Source organism: Prionailurus bengalensis, chromosome X (genome assembly GCF_016509475.1).
Source record: "Prionailurus bengalensis isolate Pbe53 chromosome X, Fcat_Pben_1.1_paternal_pri, whole genome shotgun sequence".
Lineage (NCBI taxonomy): Eukaryota > Metazoa > Chordata > Mammalia > Carnivora > Felidae > Prionailurus > Prionailurus bengalensis.
The window spans coordinates 35467465-35494434 of record NC_057361.1 but is presented as its reverse complement, the minus strand read 5'-3'; the positions used below and the strand labels follow the sequence as shown (position 1 = coordinate 35494434).

Sequence of the window (26970 nt, the reverse complement as noted above, 5' to 3'; positions counted from 1 at the left end):
CCGCAGCGGAGGGTGAGTGGAGGCTGGGGGAGCTCAAACTTGCGAGAGCTGGAGGCGGCGGCGGCGGGCGGGCGGCTGTCGCCCGAGCGCTGCGCCTGCGGGGGGAGGGGAGGCGGCTGCTGGGAGGGAGGGAGGGAGGGAGGGCGGGCGGAGGGAGGGGGAGGAGGAAGAGGAGGGAACCAGGGAGGGGGACGCGTTGGGATCGCGGCGTGCGGCGGCAGACGGAGCCTGGGCTCCCAGCGGCAAGGTGAGGCAGAGCTACGCTCCTCGCTGAACGCGGGCCGAGCTCGGCGGCTGCGGGGGAGACGCGCCGGAGCCCAGACCGCGACCGAGAGCGGGAGCGAGGCGGGCGGCGGCGGCGGAGGGGGAGCCCGCGAGCCGCCGGGCGGGGAGCCCAAGCCGCGCTGTCGCCGCGCAGGGACGACTTGGCCAACACACTCGCACACACACACACACACACTCACACACACACACACACACACACACACACACACACACCCAGCCCGAGCGGGCGCTCGCGGCGATCCGTCAACATGGCGCTGGGGCTCCTGCCCGAGCGCGGGCGGCAGCAGCGGCGGCGCGGGAGCTGCTGAGCCCGGCCGAGCCCGGCCCAGCCGCGGGAGCCCGGAGGATCGCGCGGGGCTGTCGCCACCTGCCCGGAGGCTTTGAGCCCGCCCCGCCCCGCCCCCACCCGGCCCAGAGCCCACCCCTCGGCGGGGCCGACCCCGAGGGCAGCCGGCTGGCAGCAGACGGCGAGGGAGACGAGCGAGCGCGGCGCCGCGAGCGGGCTGCGGGCAGCCGGGGACGGCAAACTTTGCTGCTCGCCGCGCTTCCCCGGCCCGGCTCCTTCTCCGCTCGCTAACGTCGCCACCCCACTCTCCTCCAACCCCGCACACCTCTCCCCATCCAGCCATCCGCCCCTCGCTCCTCCTCGCCGCCTCGACTCTGTTCGGGGGGGAAAACTTCAAAGCGCCGAATCGCAGGCTCCCAGCTCACTCCCCGGCCGGGGATTTCAGGTCAGTGCTCGGAACACCTTTCCCCGGGGAGGCCGCGCGGGCGGCGGGCGGGCGGGCGCGCCGCGGGCTGCAGTCGGCCCCCTCCCTCGGGGCCCCCGCCCGCAGCGGGTTGCTCCTCCGACTCTCGCGTACCCCGCGGAGCTCGAAGCTTTCGCCTTGCGCTTCCCTTTGGCTGCTTGGCTCGCTTTCGTTTTTATCTCCTAGCTGTAAGTTATTAAAAATGCAGCCAGCCTAAGCGGCCCCGCGTGGGCATCGGGGAGGGAGGGGCGCGGCGGGGGGCCTGCCGCCTCCCGGGGGGCTGGGAGGAGAGCAGGGAGTTCGCCGAGTGGAAGTTTGCAGCCTGTGTGTGTCTGTGCGCGGGAGCGCGGTCGCCGCGGAGCGCCGCGAGTCGGGCGCGGGAGGGGGGGCAGCTGGGCTGGAAGCTGGGAAGCTCGGCTCGGCGTTAGCTCGCGAGCAGGAAGGGGAGGGCGGCGGGTTCCCGTCTGCTTTCTTTTTCGACTCGGGAAAGAACTGTAAAAACCCCCAGCCGCCGCCGCCTCGCCTCGCCTCTCCAGGGGACGGTCGTTCCTCCTAGTGGAACGACGGCGTGTGCGTGCGCGAGGGTGTGTGGCGGGCGCCCCGGGCCGAGCCGAGCTCGACCTGCTGCCGCCGCCGCGCAAGTCGGGAGGGGAGTCCCGGGTTTTTTCTTGGCTTGCCCCAAAGCGCGAATCACGTGGATTAAAAAAAAAAAAAAAAAAGAAGAAGAAGAAGAAACTACTAGGAAATCGAGCTGTGCTAGGGGTTCCGACTCGGCCCGTCGGCCCGCCCGCCCGCCAGGTCAGACGCTTTGTTTTTAAAATGTTCTTCTGAAATTATAATCTGCGGTTCCCTCCCACCCCCACGCCCTCCCCGACGTTGCCTAGTAGGTTTTAAGTTGTGAGCCCCCCGGGGCGGGGGTAGAATGTGCGGGGGCGGCGGCGGGAAGGGAGGGTGCGGGCGGTGAGGGGGGGGGTGAGACCTGGGCCCTCCACCCGGCTGCTGGGAGTCTGGTGGGGAAGCTGGTTGGGCGTGTGCGTGTCTGCGGCCGGAGGAAGTTGGTCCCACTCGGAGGGCGTGCGGCGCAGAGGCTGAGGGCGAAGAGGAACTTGCGCACCCGGGCGCGATCCTCGGCCGAGGTGGGGAGGGCGAGGCGGGCAAGGCGCCGCCGCGCCGCGGGGCCCGCGCTCGGAGCAGGCGGGCCGCTGCGCTGCAGAGCCTCTGCCAACTCGGGGGCTCGGGGCGGCGGCGACGTGCGCCTGCTGTTTACCAAGCAAGCCCTGGGGCGCCGTGAGCGGAGTAGGGCGGCTCAAGGCACGCGTGGTCCCGGCGGGCTTCCCGCCGCTCGCACTTTCGAGTGGGCACTTCCTCGGGTCCCTGAGACGGCGGAGTCTGGCCGCGTGTAGGCCGAGGCCAGGCGAGGCTTAATTTGCTGTTAATGAATCTTTTCCAGAAAGTCCGCGATCTCCAGCTAGAGGCTGTGAGTGCCTGCGCGCGAGGGCGCGCGCCGCCGGCGTCTGAAGGGTGGGGGTTGGGGGAATTGCAGAGCGAAGGAAGGGGGAGGGTTATGTGTATTTAAAAACAAACCTTAAAAAGAAACCAGCGCGCTTCAAATAGGTATTCTCACAGCCTCTCTGTGTCTAGACCAGACAGCTCATGGTTTTAGCTGGGGTTTTTTCTTTTCTTTTCTTTTTTCTTTTTCTTTCTTTCTTTCTTTTTTTTTTTTTTTCTAAAATTTTTTTGGAGAGGAGGGGAGGGGAGGGGTGGTGGTATTTGGTGCCAGGGGTAGCCTCTTGTCGAAAAATCCTTAAAATTGGCCTGGAAGTGAAAACAGGGAGGAAATGGCCCACCCCAGAAGGTAGTGGGTGGCGAACGCAGACAGAGTTGGGTATTTCTAGCCATCTGACACTTCCTGTGGCCCTGGAAACGGACACCGCGGGCCGAAATCAATCCTTACGAGGTGTTGGATTCGGTTTTGCTAGCGAAATTGCTTGTGTGGAAGGCATTTTAATTGTCGGCCTCGGAGACTTCTGTACGTGGGCACTTGGAGAATACGTTTGCTTCTCGACCCTTCCCACTCCACCCCCGACCTGTTATCTGGTCTGGGCTTTGCAGTGTTGGTTCTCGTGTTTATTTTGGGCATGATTTCACCGCGTGGAGGAAGGGGGGGAGGTGAGATGGCGGTGATTAATATGCCGTCCAGGTTTAATGGGAGGCTAGCCTTCAGTGTGCGGGTATCCGCCGCCACTCACCCAGAACCTGGGGTAGTTAGGGGAACGCGCGGGGTTCGGGCGCCAGGCGCTTGGCGGGCAGGTCGGGGCTGGGGCTCGCACGGCCCCAGCGCTGTCCTTTGAGGCGCTGTCACCAGTAGGTGACTGAGAGTTAATTAGGAAGTGTTCTCCGGATCAATGGGCCGCACAGCTCATTAGCGATTCTCCCCAACCCTTTGCAGGGCCGGCCGGGCCTCTGCCTCCCACACAGGCCAGGGCCCCCGCGGCCCGGGCTTCGGAGAGCGCCGCTGGGAAGTGGGGAGGGACTAGCAGCGAGGGGTGGCGGAGAGGCGAGTGTGTAACTTCGCCGGGCTGCGCTTTGCGTGCAGCGCCGCGAGGCCCGCGCAGCCCGCTCTTTCTTCCTGCTCTCGGTCGCCTCGACTGTGTCTTTAACTCGCTCCTGCTCGCGTCGCTGCCTGGCTGCTCCTCCCCGCCTCCCTCGCCTATCTCTTGTTCTCTAAGCACGACGCCTGTGCTCCCCGCCCAGTTTGGGATTAGACAAGATAAAAATAGGACTGCCCAGCGCGCAGAGCTGTGACTGCCCCGGCAGCCGGGCTGGCGGGAGCGCCGGGGGCCGGGGCCAGGGCCGGCGAGAACCCGCGGTGCGCTCGGGGCGGCCCGCGCGGGTAGGCTCCCACCCCCACCCCGCAGACGCGGTCACGCTCCTCGGGTTCTGCCCGCCGGGAACCGTGCGAGCAGGGGGACCTGGGCAGGGTCTCCGCGCTCTCGCGGGTGTTGTTGGTGTGCCTGTGATAGATCGGTCTAGACAGGCATGCAGGCTCCCTCCCGGCTGAAGGACGGGAAAGGGGGGGGCGGGCCGCGGAGGCGGCGGCAGACTCCCGTGAGCAGCGAGTGAGCGAGCAAGCCTGCGGGCTCTGCGAGCTGGGTGGAGGGAAGGCTGTGAGGATTTCTCTTAACCCTTTAAAGGCAACGGAGTGTAATGGGGGTGTGGGGGCAAAGATCCTAGTAGAAATTCCTGGAGGCAGAGTAGCACCCCCCGGGGGGGGAGAGGGGGCGGGGCGGGAGTCTGGGCCTAGGGTTTTCCTTTCTCTTCTGTGCACGCACGCTCACATCCTGGTGCATTGGACTCGATTCTTGGACGAACCAAACGTAGCTGCTGGATGATCTAATTTGACCCAGGACTTCTCAGTGGGAATGAGGTGTGAACACACATAGCGGGCACCCTCACTTAAGGAACTGAGTTTGGGAAATGCAGATATAGACCTCAGCGTTCCCAGAGAGAATTCATGCAGACATCTAGTAATAGGAAGGTCGGCCCTGAGCTGTAGTGGGGTGGGGCCTCTGACCAAGACTGCTGCAGACCTGAGACCTGAGGCTGAAATGTCAGGCCCCGTGTGTCCAGGTATGCGTTGGACACAGCATAGAGGTCCTTGGGTTGTCTGTATAAATAGACGCACCCTTAACCATGAACTTGTGGGTAGTTAGGATCAGATATGTGCAAGGAGACAGCCTCTAAACAGGAGTTGGATAGCGATGTGTACAAGATCGATCATTCATATATACACATACATGGGATCGATATTGAATCCATCTGAAGATGTAACATAACTTTGCAGACAGTGGTCTAGTTCTTTCTAGAGGTTGAAATTGGTGGGTGGGTTACCCTGTGTATAAATGAATCATTAGTTAGCGCACCTCTGCCTCCTTCCCCACCCTCTTCCTTGTAGGGTTTGTGGTCCAGGGGATCCTCTAGTTCCATTTAAACTGCAAACCCATATTGGTGTAGCCTGGGAACGGGCCACATTACTGGCAAAGCAAGAATTGTACGTAGTGGGGAGGTGTAGGAGCTAGACAGGAATGCTCAGATTAAGATGTGCGCCTGGATGACAAGTGCTGAGACAAATCAAGACACTTGGGCTCCGGTGCCCACATGGAACAAGAGATACAGAAGAGATAAAGAACTGGCCGAGAGGAATGTAAACACGGGCATGCAAATACAGACACCTATAGTGATATCCTAAGAGAAAATCCCAGACTCTGTTGAGCTGGAAACTGGGGCAGAATTTCGGTCAGTGCGTTCCAGAGACAAAAGCCCATTTAAAGGTGTGAAGAGGGTCACTTGGAAACACAAAAAGCATTCATATGCATACATCCGTGCTTAGATACACAGGCTGAATGACAAAAACGCCTCACTGCCTGACTGTGGACTTTCCTGCCGGGCAGGAGCTCCGTGGGCACCCACGTGTGGGCCGCACCACCGCCTTCCTGCAACTCATTCACAGGGAAATCGCGAGTCGTTGGCTGGAAGGAAACTGAGGGCAAAGTGGCCTAGCTTAAGGGTGGATGGCCCTCACTTACTACTATCACTTTTGGTTATAGTTTCTTCGCTTCTGGAGCCGGGGAGAGGGCGTGTGTTGAGCAGGTAGGATTTCTAAGAGGTTTTGTGTTCTTGACCTTGAGCGGATGGAAGGTGGAGGAAAAAAGAGGAGTAGCTTTCAGCTCTGGGTCAGGAGGAATGGGTGGTGGCACTGCTCTGAAGTCCTGTCTGCTAATGTGGCTCTCAGCCTGGTGGACTGATAAAGATAGAACCGAAAGAAGTGCGAAGTTCGGCCTCCGGGAGGAATAAAGGGGAGGTAGGCTTTCATATTGGCATGCTTTAGGTTGGTTTTTTTTTTTTTTTCCCCCTCTCCTGGAGGAGACCTTGCGGGGACGGCCTGTGTAAGGGTGGATTAGCAGGCGCCTGTGTGACCCCAGACGCGCACGTAAACTAGGCTAGGGTTTGGTTTGCCCGCGGCGTCGATTTGCCGCGGTCCCTCTTTGTCTGAGCCCAGCCGGGAATTCCAGCTTTTATTGGGAAGACCGCACTCGGGTGGAGCCCGCGCCGGGTCGGGCGGGGCAGGGCTGGGCCGCGGGCTGGGCGGGAGGCTTGCAGGCCGCAGTGCCTCCCGAACTCCAGGACGGCCTTCTGGAGCGCCCGGCGGCCCTGACAATGCCACCTAGGCGGTTTCCTCGAGGGCGCGGGGCGCGGCGAGGCGGGGTGGGGGACCTCGAGGGTCCACTTCGGCCGGCGAGCCCCACCCCTTCCCCACTGGCCCCACCCCTCCCCCGCCGGCCCGGGGCCGAAAGGAACTCTGAAGGCCCTTTGTTAGGCCCCAGGGTCACACCCGTGCCCTGGGGGCCGCAGAGGGGCGGGAGAGTGGTGCTCTCGGCGAGAAAGGACCTTATCCTTGCTTGGAGGCCTGGGCCGCCCGCTCACACGGTTCGGGGAGGGGAGGCCGAGGCCGGCCACGGTCCGCCCCAGCTGCTTTGCCCAGTGTGTACGGCCCGCGGGATTCCGTCTGTTTGCAAAAGCTGGTTGCGCTGCTGGGGCCTAGGTGGCGGCGGCGCCGTTGAGAGGCTGCCGGGGCAGGAGTAGATGGCCTCCTCAGGCAACCCCGATGGTAGCCAAGCCGCTTTCGTCTGGAGCACTTGGCCCGAGACTTCCCCCGACCACCAGCCCGGCCCGACGGCTTTTGCTGGTTGTCTACAACGTGTTCCTCCGGAAGGGGTATCTGACTTTGTGTTGGATGGGGATTAATGAACGATGCTTTTCCGCGATATTTCTGTAGAAGGCCCCCTTTCCCAGCACAAGCTCGTCTGTGCCGGTCTCCAGCCGAGGGTCTCGGAAATGAGGGGCCCTCACTTGGTTATTTTTTTCGAGCCATGTGTCCCCAAGCCAACCATTGCCCCTCCGCACCCACGGGCTCGGCTCCCTGTGATTAGACTAGCGGGGAAGTCCGCTAGAAGATCCTGACAGCATAAAATATAATTTGTGATCTAAAAGACAGTTTCCAGTATAATCTCATTATGCACCACAGACTCCCGGTGTTATTTTGTGGAAGGCGGACAATGATCAATTTACATTGACCCGGGGCTGGGCGAGCTTTTAGATGGTAATTGCCATATTGATTTGCATGCAAAAAGGAGACCTGCTAAAATTAAAGACCGGAAGCTAAATTAAACTAAATTTATTGTCTAGGTGCAAACCAGAGAAACTACTGGGGGGGAGGGGGTGAGTCAGGTTGGGGTGCCGGGAGGGAGCAGGTGAAAGTGGCAAAGAGCTCCCAGAGGTCACAGATTTGGGAGCGATCTTTGCCCTTACGATTTCCTAATGTGAGGAGGGGGACTTGTTTAGGGTATGGGGACCCAGCGGGGAAAAGTTATAAACAGGCACCATTGCATTGAAGGCACTGGGGTCTTTTAATGCCAACAGTAAATGGCAAGGGGAGGAGAGGTTTATAGGGTTATGGGGGGGTCTTCCTGCACCATTTCCGGCAAGCCCCCATTCCTATTGTTCTACCCGAGCGCTGGCCGTCGTGCCAGGGACACCCAAAACTCTTGCAACTGGAGAGTTTAAAAAAAAAAAAAAAAACAACAAACCCACAGGCCTGCCCGCCCCGCTCCCTCCCCTCCCCTCCCCTCCCCCCTGCAGAAGTTCTTTCCGAGAGCGCGCGGGTGTGGGGCGCGCTGCACGCGCAGCGGCCGGGCCCGGACCGTTGGAGGCTGCGGGAGTTCCTCCCCGGTCGCGGCGGTCGCAGTCGTCCCAGGCTCTACCGGATGCCGATTGCTTCGGGAAGCCGCCCGCTCCAGGTGGCTCGAGGTGTGGGGGGAAGGCGTCGGCCCGGGCCAGTGCCTCGCGGTGCCGGGGCGGGGGTCGCCTTCCCGGGGGTTGGACGGACCTGCACCGAGTTAGGGGGCCGGGACAGGGCGGAGGCTGGAAACCCTGTCCCAATCGCCAACGCCGAAAAGTTTAAAAGAGAGAGAGAGAGAGAGAGAGAGAGAGAGAGAGAGAGAGAGAGAAAGCCACTGGCAGGGAGCCAGGGGCCGCCGGGCGGCGGGGGCGTGTTCGGCTGGCTAGCGGGGTGAGGACCCGGCGCCGCCATTGCCTCGATCCCTCCGGCTGCCGAGGCCCTTGCCCGCCCAGTCGCCCCTGGAGCCATTTCGCACATCCGGAGCCTCGGCCTCTTGGAGGAGAAACCGGTCCGGGGTCGGGAAGCCCGCAGGGGCAGCCGGCTGTCCGGTGCCCCTGTCCTTCCCAGTCGCCCCGAAGCGGAGCAGGAGATGGCCCTCGGCCTTAGAGGCTGTGGAGCCTGTGTCGTCGGGGGTGGGGAGTTCCCGGAGCATCTGAAAGCCTGGAGCAGATCTGGAAATTGGGGAAAGGGTGGGGTGGGGATGTTAGGCTCCCAGCCCCCCCGCTTCTGGGATGAGAAGTTGGGAAAATGAAAGATCAACCAGTCCCCAGCTTGTCCGCGGGCTTGGGCTTTTTGTGGGGACCAGCCCCCCCCCGGGGGGGGCGGGGGGGGGGGAGTCCAGTAGGGCTCCGCCTCTTGCAAGCCACTTCCCTTTTAATTTCCTCCCCCATCCCACTTTGGTCCCTGAGGTTTTACCTTAAAACCCTGGGAAAGGTAGGTGTAGGCACTGTTTCCAAAGGGCTCTTGCTCTATCTAGATAATGTGATTTATTGCTTTATGTGGCAACTATGGTGGCGGGCCCAGTTCTAGTACCAGGAGTCAGCGCTTTTTTTGGAGAGATCTGGGAGGAGCGACCCCCCTACCCCCTGCCTATTCTGGGCTCCTCCAGTGTAGGGAGGTGTGGGGGGAGTCGGGAAATTGGGAAAGACTTCAACTGGGCCAAGAGATTCCTGGGTGTAGGAGATACTGGGTTCCAGTCTCCTTGTGGCCTGAGTCGCAAAGGTGTTAAACGCTTTCCCCCTGTACTCGAGTACAAGGGCCAAGGAAGCTTTCCGAAGTTCTTGGGGATTTCAAATGGTACAATTAAACCAATAATTGGCTCCTCTCCGCAACTCCAGGACTGAGTTTGACCGTGGCCCATTTTTACTAGCTGTGTGACCTTGGGGGCAAGTTATTTATGGCCTCTGAGCCTCAGTAAGTTTCTTCATTTGTAAGACTGGGAATAATTATCCACCTTTAGGATCAAAGAAGACTGCCTGGCACATAGTAGGCCCCGAGGATTAGGGATTGCTTTGAATGACTGGTCTTGTTCCTATAGGCTGCTACTCTTTTCCCTGCTGCCCCTGCGCGCCCCAGAGACCTGCTCAAGCCAGTGTCCAGGGACCAAGGATGCAGGTTTAAATTCCCCTCCCAAGGATATTCCTCTGGCCTGCCCCCCCCCCCCCCCGTGGGTTCCTCTTTTGTTGCAGTTCTTTGCCCCTAAGCGGGATCACTATATGGTTAGGAATTGATTCCAGAACCCGGTATCTAGGTGCTCTTTGGCAAGCCTTCCCGTCCTTCCCTTTCACAGGAGAGAGAACAGCCAGCCAGTGGCTGGAGGGGAGAGACCTGGTTGGAAGAGGTGAGGGGGTGGCCTGCTGCAGAGGCCAGAGGTGCTGTGGTTTGTTTGATAGGGATTAAGTCCGGATGTTACGAGGTCTCAGTGTGGTTTTCAATAAAGTCTGCCAGGGATTGCTTCTTTTTTTTTTTTTTTTTAATATCGATATGTATTTTAAAAAATTACCAGCATGAGAAGAAAACCAGACCTGTATGGATCCAGGCCGGTAGTAAGCTACTGTGATCAGGTTTCCTACTCGACTCCCAGAGGGGAAGTCAGCGTTTGATTGAAGCTACACTTGGTTCTTGACTCTCAGGGGATGCTTGCTCTGAAACAGGAGCCCTCCCTTTCTCTCCTCCTCCCCCCCCCCTCCCTCTTTTTCCCTTCTTCCCCTAAAAGCCTTTGTGCTGAAAGAGCTTCAGTAGGCACGAATCCCTGGTCCCTCTCTAAAGAATGCCTTCCAGCCTTTGCTGACATTGTTTTGTGAACAGTGGGTTTTACCAGGCCAGCAGTTTCCCCCCGCATCTCAGCTCACTATTTTAGAGGTAGAGTGTGGCCAGGGTGCGCGTCACAGCCATGATTTCCACACTGGGTAGCCAGGGCCATGCCTGTAATCTGAAGACACCTTAACCTTTGCCCTGGATGCCCCCCAGAAGGGGTGAAGGTGGGGAGAGCAGGGACAGGGGGTTGCTGTTGAGAGTGTTTGTTTTCTCCCGCAGCAGGGGCAGAGGGGCGAGTCAGAGTGTAGGGACGGTCCAGCTTTGGGTCTGATTTAAAACTTGGTCTAATTGGAGAAGCTCTTAGGCACTTAACAGTTCTGTACAAATGCAAACTTGAAATAGCTCTAGGCCTACGTCATTTAGGACAGAATAAATGAAGTACAGAAATGTCCAAACTGTGTAAATCCTGGAGTTGTCTGCCCTCCCATAAACACATGACAAGTGCCAAGGCATTTCCAGTCAAAACACCCGTGGAACCAGCAGCCTCCATCCTTTGTATTTATTATTTTATTAACAGCATTTTACACAGCATTTAACAAGCACGGCCTGCCTGCTTTGCACCAAGGCTGAGAGCCGACCAAAGGGTGGAAAGCGGATGGATGGGGGTGGGGGGGGGGGAGGAGTGGTCTCTAAGAGAGACGTCCAGCTGGAGAAATCTCTTCAGATGGGTAAGGGAAAGTGGCTTTGGGGGGTTGTTTCCACTGGCCTGAAAGAGAAGACAACAAAAGTAATGCTGTGCAGGGGAAACCCCCCCCCTCCCCTTCTCAGGAGGAAAGTTGCGCAGATGTGGTTATGTCTGGTCTCTGCTTGGATTCCAGAAGGTGAAACAGTATCATTTCATGATACTCTGCCCATCAGTTACTGGTGATTTTCAAAGAATAAGTATTTGTCTGGTATCGTTAGTCTATATCCTGGTGGAAAGTTTATAACGAAAAGTAATGCCTTTCTTAAGTCATAAAATGAGCCTTGTATGATTATTTAATTAAAATCTATTTAAGGACCGATTAGGCGTGTAATTTGCGCTAATAATGACGATTATGGAAATGTTCGCCTTAACCAAAAATCATAAAGGAGACATTTTGATCAGTGGGGCGGCCAGTAAGTATTCAGGGAGTTGGACAATTTTCGAAGCACGGGAGGCAGTGGGGCCGCGCGGGCCGCGGGAAGTGCAGAGGCCCGGAGAGCGGAGAGCTCGCAGGCCTCCCTGCCCCGACCCCAAGCCCGGCCCGGGGGCAGGCCAGCCCACGCTTTGCTGAGCACAGAAACCGACCCTGGGAGCCTGAACAACCTTTATTCCCAGCTGAGGAAGTGGGGGAGGGGCGCCTCCCGAAGCCACCGGGAGGGAGGAGAAAACTCTGGGAGAGGGCTGATAAACCACACAGAAATCCCTGCGAAATGGCCGTGTTCTTTTTGCTTTCACAATCAGCGGCGACAAACGCACGCTGCCTTGGCCAGCCTTGGCTGGAGCCTGGCGGGGTGGGGGAAGAGGGGGGTCCCCTTGTTCCGGAGAAACCTGCCAGCTGCTGGGCTTGGTGCGAAGGCAGCGGAGGCAGACACAATGCTGCTGTTGTTGGTTTGATCTCTAACTGTGGATTGTTAGTCTGGCTTTAACTATGTGGTAAGGGGGGAATGTGAAGGCTGTTTACAGCGAGTGCAAATAATGTGACAGCTGTTGGTGCACGAGCAGCCCTGCGCCTCCTCGGCACTTACACAAAGCGTGCACTATGCAGGCCCGCGGAGAGCCGCAGAGGTGGCCGCCGCTCTCCGGCCGGAGCGTCCTCGGGTGCGAGCGAGACTCAGCAGCACCGTGCGCCGCCCCCCCCTCCCCGCCACGGGTCCCCGACACACACCTTTGGGGCTCCCGGAATTGGGATGGAGGTGCGGGATGTGTGTGTTGTGATTTAGGGAGCTTGTCACGCAGAGAAGGCCCACAGGGTCCTGAGTGTCACCCAGTCGGGAGGGGTTTGGCCAGGATCTGTGGACCTGGGTCCTCCTCAGGTGCTTTTGCAGGCAGGGTTTTCAAGATGTGGGAAAGGAACTTTGAACCCTTAAGCAAGCTTGTTGGAAACAATGTATTCACAACTGAAGGCTTTCTGGAAGTTGCAGAGGCTCTGACGGTCCTTGTTCCTGCTCTGAAATGGCTCCGGTACTCAGACAAGTTGGAGAGACAGGCATGTAGGTTCAGGACCCCAAAGGGGGGGGTGTATTGGGGGGCAGGGGTACGGTCTGGCTTTTGAGCGCCCACACCCCTTAGCCTTCCCATTTTCTTTTTGTTTTTTAATTTTTTTAATGTTTATTTTTGAGAGGGAGCGAAACAGAGTGCGGGTGGGAGAGGGGGAGAGAGAGAGGGAGACCCAGAATCTGAAACAGGCTCCAGGCTCCAAGCTGTCAGCACAGAGCTGGGCGCGGGGCTGGAGCCCACGGACCCGTGAGTTCATGACCTCAGCCGAAGTCGGTCCCTTAACCTACTGAGCTACCCAGACATCCTAGCCTTCCCATTTTCAAGAGCACGTTCGCCTTCAGCTGCAGGACGCAACCGTGCGGGTCCTGAGGTGTGCCCACAGCGCCGCCCACTCTGTGACTTAATCAACTAGATGTCTACCAGCCACAGGCCTTCTCTGAGTTCCTGGTCGCTGGCCAGACACTGCGGGGAGGCGGGGAGGCGCCGGGGTGGACGGGAGAGCAGTTGGTGGCGGCAGTCATCGCCTTGGCCACTCCTGGAGATGCATGGCTGGCCCAAGCAGGCGGGTTCAGGATGGCCAGAAAGGTGGGCCTGCCTCTGGGCAGTCCTGGGGCAAACTGGGTGTCAGAATCGCTCCCCTCCCCATCCCAAGGTTGGAGCCTTCACAGCCCTGGCCTCTAGGGTTTGGAGGATCATCCAGAGCTGATTTAATTCCATATCTTGTCCTTCTCTGTGACTTTGGTCCCTGAGAGTACGGCCTCCAGGATATCTGCAAATTGAGTTCATTGCCCCCAGCCCCCCAGGGCTACCCTCTCCGAGTTTCAACGTGGACTTCTCTATCCAGTTGGGTTCCCCAGTGGGGAGCTGGGAGATGCTTCTGGAGTGATACATGAACTTCGGTGCCAGTTCTATAAATTGGTCTCTTTTTATGACGTGTGCCATTTTCTGTAGGAATGTTGCTTGCAAAACGAGTTTCGCCTTGGAGGAAAGGCGGAAAGATAAACAAGCCTGTAACGCCAAAACACTGGCAGTCTTTCCCTCCTTCCAGCTCTCTTAAAGCAGCCGGGCTGTATTTCCAGGATTAGACTCGTGCTTGTGAAGAGGGACTCTGGTTGGCTTTTTTTTTTTTTTTCCCCAAGCAAATGCAAATTAGAGAAAAATAATTTTCTTTCAACGATATGCAATGTATTAGTCACTTGTTATCGTGCTCGGAGGCAGGCCTCATTTGCGCGTCTGCCAGCTCGCTCACATCTGCTCGGTGCTGTTCGGGGCATTTTAACCTTGGCGGTGTCGTGTCTAGTCCCACGGATCAAGGAGGAGTAATTAAGCTCTGAACAGCTACAAAAATTCATGGGCCCCCATCTCCACCGTAGTTGCTCCACAGCTTTGTTTGGGGTGTTCCGAGTTCCAGGATCGAGTAGCAGGCATGGGGTTTCTTTTGTTCCTTGTAAAGAAAGTGGGCACCCCTCTCCTCCTCTGACCCTCTCATCCCCGGCCCTCCCAGAACTCCCAGGCAGCGCACAATCAGCAAGGAACCCGGGTGCAGATCACAGGACCCAATGTATTATGCATCTTTTATGCGTAAAAAGTTCCTTTGTGCTTCCTGTGTACTCATGATAGCTGTTGTTAATAGCCTTATGGTATAGCTTTTTCCTTGGGGTGGGGTGGGGAGCATTAAGTGTGTTTCATTCCTACAAAACCCTGGTAGGGATTGCAGTGCAGTGACACCCCCTCTGGAGTTGTGACATGGCTCGTTTATTCTGGATTTGCCCCCAGGTTGTGCACACTCCCAAGGGGGTGTGGGGTTGGGGGGAGGGGGAAGTAAGGGTGATTAATCGCATCCAACCTAGCTTTCCTGTCCTGGGCGCAGTCCTGTCCAGGGACACCAGCTTCCAAATGGGCCCTCTCTTGCCCACGTGGTGGTGTGTGGCATCACCGTGAAAGAAAGTGAAAGGGACAAGGGGGCAGCGGTGTCAGGGGAGAAGGGGAGTGTCCCACGTTGGTCCAACTGCAGAGCCCGCCCCCCCCCCTGCCCCGCCCCACGGCTGTGCCAGGTGGGGGTGGGGGTGGGTGCATGGTGGGGGGCCCACCCCCGGTTTGGCAGCGCCTCTCCCCGTGGATCCTTTGCAGGGGCCTCCCCCTACCCGAACCCCTTCCCACTTCACAGTTGGCTACATTTGGCTTGCATGGGGTCGGGGGGGGGGTGGCGGAGCATGTCCACGGAGGATAACACGCCAGTCTGCTCCGGAAGGAGCCCAGGACGACGGCCAGGAGAGGGTGTGCGGTGCGCGTTCCCCGGCCGGGCTCGGAGCACCTCCTGGGTTCTGCGTGCGCCCACCCAAAGTTCTTTTTTGTCAGAGGTTCAGCGGCGGGGGCCTCGGGAGGGGGAAACCCCAGAGGAGCGCGCGGGGCCGCAGGGCCCGAGGGGTTAACCGGGGTCGGGGGGACTGGGGATTGCGGAGGTCGGGCCGCCTCCCGGAGAGAGCCGGAGTTCCTGGAAGGCGGGGCGGGGGCGCGTCGCGAGGGTGTGGGTGTGTGTGCCGTGGCGCGGCCCCGCGCGGGGACCTCGGCGGAGGAGCGGCGAGGAGGGGCGGGCGAGCCCGGAGCAGCACGGGTGTGTGCGGTGGGAGAGAAAATCCCTTTGTTGCCGACCGATCGCGCTCGGGGCTGAGGCAGGGGAGGGGGCGCCCTTCCCCCGCTCGCCCTAGCCGCCGCCGCCGAGGGCCAAGTTCACCCCCCGACAGACCCGAGTGGCTCTCTGCTCTGACCCAGGCGCCCCGGGAGGAGGCAGGGAAGGTTCTGGTTGCTCGAAAGGTCAGGGCCGCGCGAGTTTCCCATCCTCGTCGCTCCCTCTCCCCTCCTGCTCCGCAGCTCAGTCTGTTACTAATGCAAAACTTGGGGCGTGGGTGGGGACGCCCCCGGAGGCAATGGCCGTGGCTTGAAGTGTGCCAAGAGACGGCGCCTGGGCAAGCTGGATCGCTCCTCCCCACCCCCCACCCCTCCAACACCGTCGGAGGGCGGGAGGGCAGAGCCAGCCACCAACCTCAGCCACATCTCTGGAAGCCCTGTCCCGACGCGGGGCGGGGGGCGGAGGGGGGGGAAGGGGGCTGTCTTGGGGTCCCCCTCTCCCCGCTGCTACCCGCCCCGGGAAAAAGGGGCCCAGGAGGACCCGCCCCCAACAGTGCACATCCGGGAGAGCTTTTCCCTCACATCTTCTACCCCCACACAGCCCCCCTCCCGCCATCCTAAAATAGGAACTTCTTCACCCCTCCCTTCCTTGACATCGGGAGAGAAGTGCCGCTGGGCGTGACTCAGTCTGCTCTTGGAGCGGCCCCAGGAAGGGCTCCCGCGGGGTTCGCTTTGGGCTTTGATGAAATCCACACAACTCTGCTGAAGGTCACCCCTCCCTGGCCTGGCCCCCTCTGTGTCCTTGCCTCAGCCTTCCCACTGCCACAGAGAAAGTCCGCAGCCAATCTGGGCTTGTTCCACAGTGTGCCTCGTGGAGTCAGATGCTGTTTAGTGGGGTTAAACGCCGCCTATACTCGCTATTGCCGGGCAAGACTCAAGTCCACAGTGCAGTTTAATCCTCTGGAAAACACGGTGCCAGATATTTACAGATGAGGGGACCAAGGTTGAAGAGGTTCGGCCACCTGCCCACGGACACCCTGTGGATGAGGGTGGGAGCTGGGATCCCGGCTGTGGTCACCGCGTTCTTGCATGTTTTGCCCAGAGAACCAGCTATGACGTGAGGGAGGTCCTTTCCCCCCAACAGGTCTCCAGCCCTCGCTGCACACCGGCTGGTCTCCCTGCTGCCAGCTCAGCCTCCTGAGCCAGAAGCCCCCCACAAACCTGCCCAGGCCTTCTTGGCCACTGGCCGGAAAACTGCCTGGTGGAGGAGAGGGGTGCCAAGTGAGAGAGACTCTGGGAAGGGGCACCATTCATGCTTGCGTGCCACGTGAGAGTTGGGGTGGTTTGCTGGCGATGCTTTCCATTTTGTGGGTGAACTTGACACGTGTGACGTGCAGACTTGAACCGATCACCGCTTCAAGGGTGGAGGCAGTAAAAGTGGCCTGGTGCCAGGAGCAGCCCGGTGGAGAAAAAAGAGGGGTGCCAGGAGCGATCTGGTGCTGCCTTCCCTCCCCTGGCTCCTCCCAGCCGCTCAGGGTCACTGTTCCTTCTCGTTTCAACCTGCTGTTTGCTGTCTGCCAGGGTAAATCGCCTTTAAAGAAAGACCAGCAGCTCTCACGGCACGAATGGGTCAAATGGTGGAGGTGGTGGGTGCGTCTCGGGGGCCTGTGTGCCCCTCCTGTCTGGTCTGAGGCTTGGCAGTGTCCCTTGTCAGGGACACCAGCTCTTAATTTTGGTCCCTGTGACCCCAGGGACCAAGCCAAGCCTCATACTCACACCATCACCCCTGGCTTCCAGAGCATATAACCACCCTGGTCTGTCCTGGGGTGGGGTGGGGGAGGGGGGGGCACAAGGTCTCTTGTGCCTCTAGTCACTTCCAGTCCAAGAGCTGGAGGCTACTTCGCAGGGTGTGTGTGTGTGTGTGTGTGTGTGTGTGTGTGCGCGCGCGCGCGTTTTGCAAGCCAGGTCTCTCCCCGGAAATGGGTGTGCCGGTGGGCACCCACTCCAATCCAATTCCTGGGTCTTTTCTTTAGAAACCAGCCACTGCTCGGTCTCCCCGTCGGACCTTTTCTCTCGGCCCACCTTCCCCTTCCCTCTCCACCCCTATCCTGCGTCCTCGGCCCCCTTCTCTCCAGTCCTGGAAAAAAGGGTTAAACCCCACAGCCAAGGTGTAACTTAGCAGCTCACAGGGAAACAGGTTGGTGCCTGTAAAGTGCTCTTGTGGAGTGACTTCACGCATCCTGGCGCTTCTGGCCTGCACGCAGAAGAAGGGGGGTGGGGAGCACACGGGGAAATAGAGCCTCTCTCGCGGCAGCAAAGTGCCTGCTCCTGTTTGTCATCTAAAGCACATTATTTGTCCTCTCCACCGTGGCCCAAGGGTCAGCGAAGTCAGTTTTGAAGCACTTTCTCTCAGAGTTAAAAAAAAAAAAAAAAAAAAAAGACCCCAACTATTTCAACAGCCCCTTCTAGAAGTGGAGCATGGGATGAGCATCGCTGCATCTCCGCCTCTCAGTCTCTTTGTGTTTCTTCCCCCAAGGTCCCCTTGGTTCTACATCCCCAGAGAGGTGGGGGAGGGGGGGTCCCCAGCCTTCAGTCGCCGCAGGGTGGGCGCAACATGGCCTCTGCCTACAATGTTCCTGCTGGGGATTTGGGCTGTCACCTTGGAGAAGGGCCTCCTGCCAGGCAGGGCAGGGCCCTTGTTCCCTGGCCCTTCCCACTTGGCTCGGTGTTTGGCCAGGAACCCGAAGAGTTAAAAGTCTTTAGCTTGTTGCAATGAAATTATGGCTGGCAGTGGCGCCGCTGTTTGTTCAACAGACCTCCACTTTTAAACAGTTCACAAAAAGTTCATGGGGCAGCTAAAGATTGTGTGTGTGTGTGTGTGTGTATGTGTGTGTGTGTGTGTGTGTGTGTGTAGTCAGCAGGATCCAACAATGTACCTCCCCCTGCCTTGTATCTTCAGTGTTCAGCCTCGTCCCTCTGCCCCCCACCCCCAGCACTCCACCTGACCCCGTGCACGCGAAGCCACTTCGTTCTGACGCCCGGTGTCATTTAAGTGTGCGGCGTTAATGTTGAAAGCCCCACAGGACGAGTCCTGGAGAGGGGCGAACAGCTCTGAAAGCACCCAATGGCCCCAGGTGTCTCTAAATCTCATTCACCTTTCCGATCAGCGCAGGCCTCCCCTTCTCAAGAAAACCCCTTTCAAGGGAAAGGGGTCACTGGCCCTGGGGTGGGGGGGGGGAGACAAAGTAGGATGATCTGAGACCGGCCGGGCCACCCAGAACGTCTTCCTTTTGTTAGAAGGGGCGGCAGGGGTTAGGGAGCGGACAGTCCCTTGAATGTGCCTTGTGGTCATCCCTGCACTAGGGGCGGACGACCCCCAACATGATCTGTATGTCTGTAAGAAGGGAGACAAGCCCACAAGCCCCGACAGAACCTTCTTTAGGACCCCAGATTGTCTTTTTGGGGCACCGCAGCTAGCCCATCGGAAACGCCTCTGTCTCGAGAAAGAGACACTTCCTAGGCAAGTCGTGCGCTCGGAATCCCACCAGGCCTGCTACAACTGCAGATTTCTGCCTCCTCCTCCTCCCCTCCTCCTCCTCCTCCTCCTCCTCCTCCTCCTCTTCCTCCTCCTCCTCTTCCTCCTCCTCCTCCTGCCTCATTGTTGAGCTCCAACTCTGAGCCCTGGTGTCTGTGTGTGTGGCTCTTGATTACCAGACGGTGTTCCACGTATAGGGGGCCGACGGGGATACTGGTGGACAAAAGGCCTAGTTAGGACAAAGAAATGCCGAGGGCTAGCCTAGCCCTGGCTCTTGGAGTCTGGTCTCCCAGGTGCCTCCCCCACCTCTCCCCTCGGTTGCTCTCCGAAAGAGTCCCTGGACCCGGTGCCTCCAGCCCAGCCGACCTGGCAGTCTGCTCCTTGTGCTCAAGTGTAAAAGCGAGCATTTGCATATTTTTCCCTGCTAACAAAGGAAATGTGTCGAGTTAGGGAACATTTGGGCTTTCGGAAACTGTGTGGGTGGGTGTGTGAGGGAGGAGAAAGAAAAGTTCCCCCGACGATCTGCACACCCGTGTTTCCACACTCAGATTTGGGTCCCACGTAAGGATGCCATGGCCCGGCCCGGACAAGGGGGATGACGATGTGTTTGTGAGTGGGGTTGGGGGGGGGGGGCGGGGGGAGATTGCCGAGGGCCATCGGTCCCAGGCATTAAAGGCTCCCCTACTTATTAACCCAGCATTTAACAGCAGGATATGGGCTGAAGCGCAGTCAAAAGAAACGGCTCAACCTCCAAAGAGCAATTAAAATCCTGCACGAGGATAAATCACGCGCCGTGATAATCCTGTTAATAAAATGCAGCTTGTCCTGACCCTTCACTCATGCAGCAAACTAGAATGTGATGTGGGTGGGGGTGGTGGGCAGAGAAGGTAAGGCAGGGCGGGGAGAGGTGCTCTCCCCTCCGCTGCCCGGGCAGCCACCCCCTCCCCGTGGGTGGAAAATGGGTGCCTTTTGCCCGCTCCCAGCGTGCCAGTGGCTCGCAGCCCGGCAGCCTGGGCTGCTAAGACTTCTGCACTCGCTAATGATTTCTTGTCCCCAGTGAGCAGGCGTCATTGAATTACTCAACCGCCTCCCTCTGCAGCTCCCAGGCCAAACCACCCAGGCAAAACCACCCGGGTTCGGCGCTTAATCTAATCTAGGGCCGGGTGGGATGGTTCACCAGCCCACCGACTCTTTTTAACCCTCCATCCAGATACCGCACTGCCAAGTGTGTTCCCGAAGGCTGGGAAAGGAGAAGGGAGGCCAGCGGGCAGGCCGAGGCGCCCGGGGGTGGTGGTGATGTGTGCGGCACCTGGACCCCTCCCCGCCCGCCAGGGAGTTGCGTGCGGTCAGCCCGGGACCCTCTGGGTCAGGTGTGCCCCTTCCGTCCTGGACGTCCGTAGGACATCGAGTACGACGTGCCCTCCCGAGTCTGCGCTCTGTATGAATTGCTTGGAAAGACAGCCTCTCCGGTTCCCTCTTTGGCTCTTCTTTAGTCAACCTCCTGGAATTTTTTTTTTTTTTTTTTTTTTTAACAGACTAGACGCTTGAAGAAAAGCTGCCATCCAAGAAGACGACATGCTTTCAGCAACCCCCCTGTATGGGAACGTTCACAGCTGGATGAACAGCGAGAGGGTCCGCATGTGTGGGATCAACGAAGACAGGTGAGTGGGCCTGTCTGGCTGGGGCCCCGGGAGAGAGGGTGGGTGCCCCCCTCCCCCCTCCCCCCCCTCCCCCCAAGCTCCTGAGCAGGGCCCATGCGGAAGCCCCCCTCACCTTCTCAAAGCCAGAGTGGGCGCAAAAGGGGTGGGGGGAGAAAGATCTCCCGCCTAGCCGGCGGCCCTTGATTTACAGTTTTAACAGGCAACCCGGCTCAGCGAAGCATTGCCGCCCTTTAAAAGATTAGCCCCTAAAGCGGCCTTTCAGTGCACTTTCGTCCTTAATTTATTATTTCATATTTATGAAGGAGAATTAATCCCAGTCTATATGCTGCTTTAACTCTAAATGTCAGGAGTGTGGGCCCAGGTGGATCGGCATTCGAAGTGCTTTTAAAACAAATAGTTTGCTCAGTAATAAATGGGGAGATAGCCACCCCTCACTTCCTTTAAGCCCAGGGTCTCTCGGTGTCCTCTGCTGGGTGTGCAGTGAGGCCCTCGGCTCCTGGTCTCAATCCCCTGACAGCTCTCTTACGCTTCCTAATCCGTAATTTTGGAGCGTGGGGTAGGGGCGGCTAAGCGGTAGATGATTGAAGCTGCTGTTCGGGGTATCTGCTGCTGCTTGTCAGCGATTTCATCCTGGGGAGTTGCAAGTTGGCACTGAGCGCTTTCTTTATCGATGCCGTCTGATAACAAGTCCCAGGGCAGCCGCAGCAGCCTGGCACAGGTGTGCGGCTTTCTCGGGAGCCTAGAGCAGCTGGCATTTTGTATGATATTCGTGTGTCTCCCCGCGCCCCCCCCCCCCCCGCCCCCGTCATTTTGATAAAGGCAGTCAAATATGGCTTCATTATCACCATGGAAACCGGTGTTGTAGAACAGGGCCCCTAAACTTTGTTTGGGGAAAACTTTTCGAAAGCCTGCCTTTCGTGAGGAACGCACAAGTGATGGATGCGGCCAGCCGGGAGACTCCGGCCTTGTGTGTCTTTCCACTTTGGCGTTTGGCCATTGGACTCCCTAACGTCTGCCCTCAGGTAGAACCTGGAAGGGTCGGCTCGCACAGCCTACTTGGCCTCTTGGGAGAAGGCGTCGCGCACGATCTTAATTTCCGCGTCCTCCACCTTGGGGACGGATTTGTGACTTCACGTCCCCGTCGCGCCCCGCCTTTCCTTTGTTTTCTCCCAGCCCAGTTGAATCACCATTTGGGGACAACTTTCAGTGCCGGGCCGTTGGTGAGGAATGTTTTTGTGAGGGCGGTTTGAAAAATGGAGCTTACTAGAAGCCGGTCTCTCCTGGGGCCATCTACGTACGGAAAGATGCGTTAAGCAAGGAACGCTTTCACGAAGTTGGTGTGTCCTTTTAAATAGGAAAATTCCTGTAAATGATGGTGACGCTTCAAAGGCCAGACTGGAACTGAGGGAGGAGAATCCCTTGAACCACAACGTGGTAAGAGATTAATGGCTTCTGTTGACGGGCTATCTGAATATCAGTGATCTGTAATCAATCGTGCATTAATTTGCATGCCATTAAAGGGCTTTTGGGGGGGGGCGGGGCGGGGCTGTTTCAGGGCAGGGCTGAGTAGAATGTGCCCTCCTCAGGCCCTCGCCCAAGCTCTTCTCCGCTCGCCTTCTTGGCCTTTGCACTCCTTTGGGCACGCTGGCCACTTATGTCCGAGCCGTGTAGTGACTGGTGGGATGCGTGCCTCCCTTTCTTCGATAAGCTGCGTGCCACATCAGTGCTCCCTGGAGCTGGATAAATCTCCAGCCTCCAAGGAGACCCTCAGGGTTTGCTTTTCCAGTAAAATATGAAACACAGAACCGTCTTCAGACAGCAGGGAGAGGAAGTCAAAAGACACAACCACAGTTTGACCCATGGCCTCTTTATTGATTTAGAAATGAGACCGCCAAAGTCCTCCTTCCCTGCTGTCCCACTGAAGATTGTTTTCTTGTTATGTTAAATCATAATGCTTCCCTGCGTCCAGCCAAAAAAAACAAAAACAAAAACAAAACCAACCCAACCCCGTAAGCACCGCCCCCGCCCCCAACCTAACAGGCCTGGGAGGCTCAGGTCTGTACCCCATGGGGGGCGGCGCTAAGAGGACTGGAGCTGGTGTCCTCTCTGTAGCAGCAGAGAATTTTTGCTGAGAAGGTGAATTTTCCAGAGTTAATAGATGACTGAATTTAATGTATGGGCCCCAAGTCTAAAGGGATCAACCTTTTACAGGCTTTCAGGATACTAGTTGAACCGAGGTGAGAAGGCGGGCGGGCGGGCAGGCGGGCAGGCGGCAAAGGCCTTTGGAGAAGTGGGCAGGGGGTCACAGGCCCCGTGGGACCTGTCTTTTTAACCCTTTCTGCTCAGACGGCAAGGCTGATGGCACATTGAGCTAGATGGCGGTTTCTCTTCGGGATGGGCCCTGCCGCTTTGAATGCTCGTCTCGAGTCACACCCGTGTTGTTCTTCCGTAAAGGTGGATGCCACTACTGGTCATAGGATCGATGGCCTGGCAGCACTGAGCATGGACCGCACTGGCCTGATCCGGGAAGGGCTCCGCGTCCCCGGCAACATCGTCTACTCTAGCTTGTGCGGACTGGGCTCCGAGAAAGGTCGGGAGGCTGCCGCGAGCACGCTAGGTGGTCTCGGGTTCTCTTCTGAGAGAAATCCAGAAATGCAGTTCAAACCGAACACCCCCGAGACCGTGGAGGCTTCCGCCGTCTCGGGAAAGCCCCCGAACGGCTTCAGTGCTATATATAAGACACCACCCGGAATACAAAAAAGTGCTGTGCCCACAGCCGAAACACTGGGCTTGGACAGGCCTGCCAGCGACAAACAGAGCCCTCTCAACATCAATGGTGCTAGTTACCTGCGGCTGCCCTGGGTCAACCCCTACATGGAGGGGGCCACTCCAGCCATCTACCCGTTCCTTGACTCGCCAAATAAGTATTCACTGAACATGTACAAGGCCTTGCTACCTCAGCAGTCCTACAGCTTGGCCCAGCCGCTGTATTCTCCGGTCTGCACCAACGGGGAGCGCTTTCTCTACCTGCCGCCGCCTCACTACGTCAGTCCCCACATCCCGTCGTCCCTGGCTTCGCCCATGAGGCTCTCGACGCCTTCGGCCTCCCCGGCCATCCCACCTCTGGTCCACTGCGCAGACAAAAGCCTGCCCTGGAAGATGGGCGTCAGTCCCGGGAACCCCGTCGATTCCCACGCCTATCCCCACATCCAGAACAGTAAACAGCCCAGGGTGCCCTCCGCCAAGGCGGTCACCAGTGGCCTGCCCGGGGACACAGCCCTCCTGTTGCCCCCCTCGCCCCGGCCTTCACCCCGCGTCCACCTGCCCCCCCAGCCCACTGCAGACTCCTACTCCGAATTTCACAAGCACTACGCCAGGATCTCCACGTCACCGTCCGTCACCCTGTCAAAGCCATACATGACGGTCAGCAGTGAGTTCCCCTCGGCCAGGCTCTCCAACGGCAAGTATCCTAAAACTCCGGAAGGGGCCGACAGTGCCCAGCCGGTTCCCGGGCACCCCCGGAAAACAGCAGGTCAAGACAGAAAAGACGGGGGCTCGCCGCCTCTGTTGGAGAAGCAGACGGTTACCAAAGACGTCACCGATAAGCCCCTCGACTTGTCTGCTAAAGTGGTAGATGTCGATGCTTCCAAAGCTGACCACATGAAAAAGATGGCTCCCACGGTCCTCGTGCACAGCAGAGCTGGAAGCGGCTTAGTGCTGTCCGGGAGCGAGATTCCGAAAGAAACATTATCTCCTCCCGGAAGCGGCTGTGCTATCTATAGATCTGAAATCATTAGCACGGCTCCTTCGTCCTGGGTGGTGCCCGGGCCGAGCCCTAACGACGAGAACAATGGCAAAAACGTGCCGCCGAAAAACAAGGCCTTGGACTGGGCCATACCACAGCAGCGGAGTTCATCGTGTCCCCGCATGGGCGGCACCGACGCCGTGGTCGCTAACGTCGCAGGGTCGGTATCGAGCGCGGGCCGCCCAGCCTCCGCGTCGCCTGCGCCAAATGCCACCGCAGACGGCTGCAAGACCGGCAGGAGCTCCATGGACCCCACGCCGTCCGTCATTCAGCACGTGGGCCAGCCCCCGAGCACGCCGGCCAAGCACGGCGGCAGCACCGGCAGCAAGGGTGCCAAAGCCAGCAACCCGGAGCCGAGCTTCAAAGCGAACGAGAATGGCCTCCCGCCGAGCTCGATATTTCTGTCTCCAAGTGAGGCTTTCAGGTCCCCACCGATCCCCTACCCCAGGAGTTACCTCCCTTACCCAGCGCCTGAGGGCATTGCTATCAGTCCCCTCTCCTTACACGGCAAGGGACCCGTCTACCCCCACCCGGTTTTGTTGCCCAACGGCAGTCTCTTTCCCGGGCACCTTGCCCCAAAGCCCGGACTGCCCTACGGGCTGCCCACAGGCCGGCCGGAGTTTGTCACCTACCAGGACGCACTGGGGTTGGGCATGGTGCATCCCATGTTGATACCTCACACGCCCATCGAGATCACGAAAGACGAGAAGCCAGAAAGGAGGTCCCGCTCCCACGAGAGAGCCCGCTATGAGGACCCGACGCTCCGGAACCGGTTTTCCGAGATGCTGGAAGCTAGCGGCACGAAGTTACACCCGGACGTCCCCGCCGCCGACAAGAGCCTAAAGCCGAGCCCCGGCTGGAGTCAGGGGAAGACGGTCGTCAAGAGCGACAAGCTTGTCTACGTAGACCTTCTCCGCGAAGAGCCAGAGGCCAAAACTGACGCCAACGGGTCCAAACCGGGCTTCGCGGCGGAGAGCGTGGGCCAGAGCGCCGAGCCCGCCAAGCCCCCGGCCGACCCGGCCCTGCAGCCACACCGCGATTTCATCGCCCTGAGAGAGGAGTTGGGGCGCATCAGCGATTTCCACGAAGCTTACGCGTTCAAACAGGCCCCGGGCCAGTCAGTCTTCAGCCTGAGCAAGGAGAATGTTCCAGCGGGGACCAACAAGGAGAACCTGGGGATGCCGGTGGCGACTCCCTTCCTGGAGCCGACTCTGGGGAGCGATGGCCCTGCTGTGACTTTCGGTAAAACCCAAGAGGATCCCAAACCATTTTGCGTGGGCAGTGCCCCACCGAGTGTGGACGTCGCCCCCACCTATACCAAAGATGGAGCCGATGAGGCGGAATCGAACGATGGCAAAGTTCTGAAACCGAAGCCGTCGAAGCTGGCAAAGAGGATCGCCAACTCCGCCGGTTACGTGGGTGACCGATTCAAGTGTGTCACTACCGAACTGTATGCAGATTCCAGCCAGCTCAGCCGGGAGCAGCGGGCCCTGCAGGTGAGCGCCCCCCCACCCGAATCTCAGGAACTGTACCAGTTGTCAGTTCTTTTTTTTTTTTTTTTTTTTAACGTGGAAAGAGGATTGGGGGAGTGTGGTAGGGCAGGACGCCAGGCAGATTTGGTTAATGGAGCTTATGGTAAATGTAAATGTATGAAATGTGTCCAGTAAGGGGACGTGAGCGGTAGCTCTTAGGAGGTTCGCGTGTCTGGATACTTGAAGTTATTCTGTAGATGATAGTAAGGGAACGCCGCTCAGCTGCTGGTAACAGAAGTGGTAATTGTTGCAAAGGATATCGAAAGACTGCATGATGTTTGCCTATCAGTTGCTTTGAATTCTCTGCCATTACTGTACGTTAACAAAAAGTACCTGTAGCCGCTGAGAATGCCTTATGTGAGACTTGGTGGAGGTGTAGAACAGCCGCATGTCTGTGGGATTCGTGCGATTTCTCTCACCAAAAAAAAAAAAAAAAAAAAAAAAAAAGCTCGCTTAAAGGGATAGAGCATGTGTTTAACTTGCTAGCGAATGATAGATGTTGTATAGGCATTTCCTTAAGATATTTTACTTTTCATTAAAAGATAAATACCGCCAAATTGTTTTTGCAATGTTAAGAAAAAAATCGGTTTATGCTTATAAAAATGGATGAAGTTATCTAAATGATCCATTGAGTGCCCATTTTAATTACATAGATGGAAGGATTACAAGAGGACAGTATTTTATGTCTCCCCGCTGCTTACTGTGAGGTCAGTTCTTCAAATTTTTATTACTAGAATCTTACATAAACCTTTTGAGTTAAATTTCATTTCCAAATATACAAAGGGAAGTTTGTGGGCCATGGTCGTCTTTATTCATTGTGCATTTTGTTTTCTTTTCTGTTGTGTTTTTTTTTTTGTTTTGTTTTGTTTTCTTTGCGTTGTGTTTTTGTTTTGTCTTATTTACCTTCGAAAGAGAATGTCTCTATGCAGTGGTGTATGTATGGATGTACATGCACAGCACATATATATCTATACACATATGGCTTTACGAGTAAAGAATGTGTGATGACTTACGTATAGATACTCATAAATTTTTATCTATTACATTTTAAAATATCTCCGCTGTATCGTAAATTGTGGTTGGCTTTGGGCAAACTTTTCTTTGAACATACTTTCCTTTAAGGTAAGGCACACGAAATAGCTTTTATGGTAAGGTGTTGTGTTTTTTTTTTTTTCCCATCTCCGTTCTCTTTCTAGCGTGCAATGATGCGCTTCTCAGAGCTGGAGATGAAAGAGAGAGAAGGTGGCCACCCAACAGCCAAAGACTCCGAGGTGTGCAAATTCAGCCCCGCCGACTGGGAGAGGTTGAAAGGAAATCCGGACAAAAAGCCAAAGTCGGTCGCCCTGGAAGAGGCCATTGCCGACCAGAATGACAATGAGAGATGTAAGTAAACCCGGGCAGCCTCCGTGTGGTGCCGCGTCGGTGGGAACAGCGGGCCACCGCTCCCAGGGCTGACGGAGGGGACAGGAAGCAATTCACTGCTAGGGCCCGACGTCCAGCGGGTTGCTCAGAGAAATGGGCCGCCCTTCCCGTCCGAG

At 57.7% G+C, this 26970-nt stretch overlaps 1 protein-coding gene across 7 annotated transcripts in view; it reads left to right on the top strand.

The window, feature by feature from the left end:
* Nucleotides 1–214: 214 nt before the first annotated feature.
* The window catches only part of BCOR (BCL6 corepressor), a 44049-nt gene continuing 17293 nt past the window's right edge, over nt 215–26970 (top strand). For 3 of the 7 annotated variants that reach the window (XM_043571160.1, XM_043571163.1, XM_043571161.1), the window contains exons 1-6: nt 216–1016; nt 19970–20095; nt 21451–21529; nt 22550–25396; nt 26086–26139; nt 26629–26815. In XM_043571160.1, coding sequence (XP_043427095.1) covers nt 20010–20095; nt 21451–21529; nt 22550–25396; nt 26086–26139; nt 26629–26815 — 3253 coding nt within the window. In that variant the 5' untranslated portion in view covers nt 216–1016; nt 19970–20009. Of the gene's footprint in view, nt 1017–19969; nt 20096–21450; nt 21530–22549; nt 25397–26085; nt 26140–26628; nt 26816–26970 lie in introns of all 7 variants that reach the window. The other 4 variants (XM_043571164.1, XM_043571159.1, XM_043571162.1 and 1 more) reach the window with 2 other exon arrangements.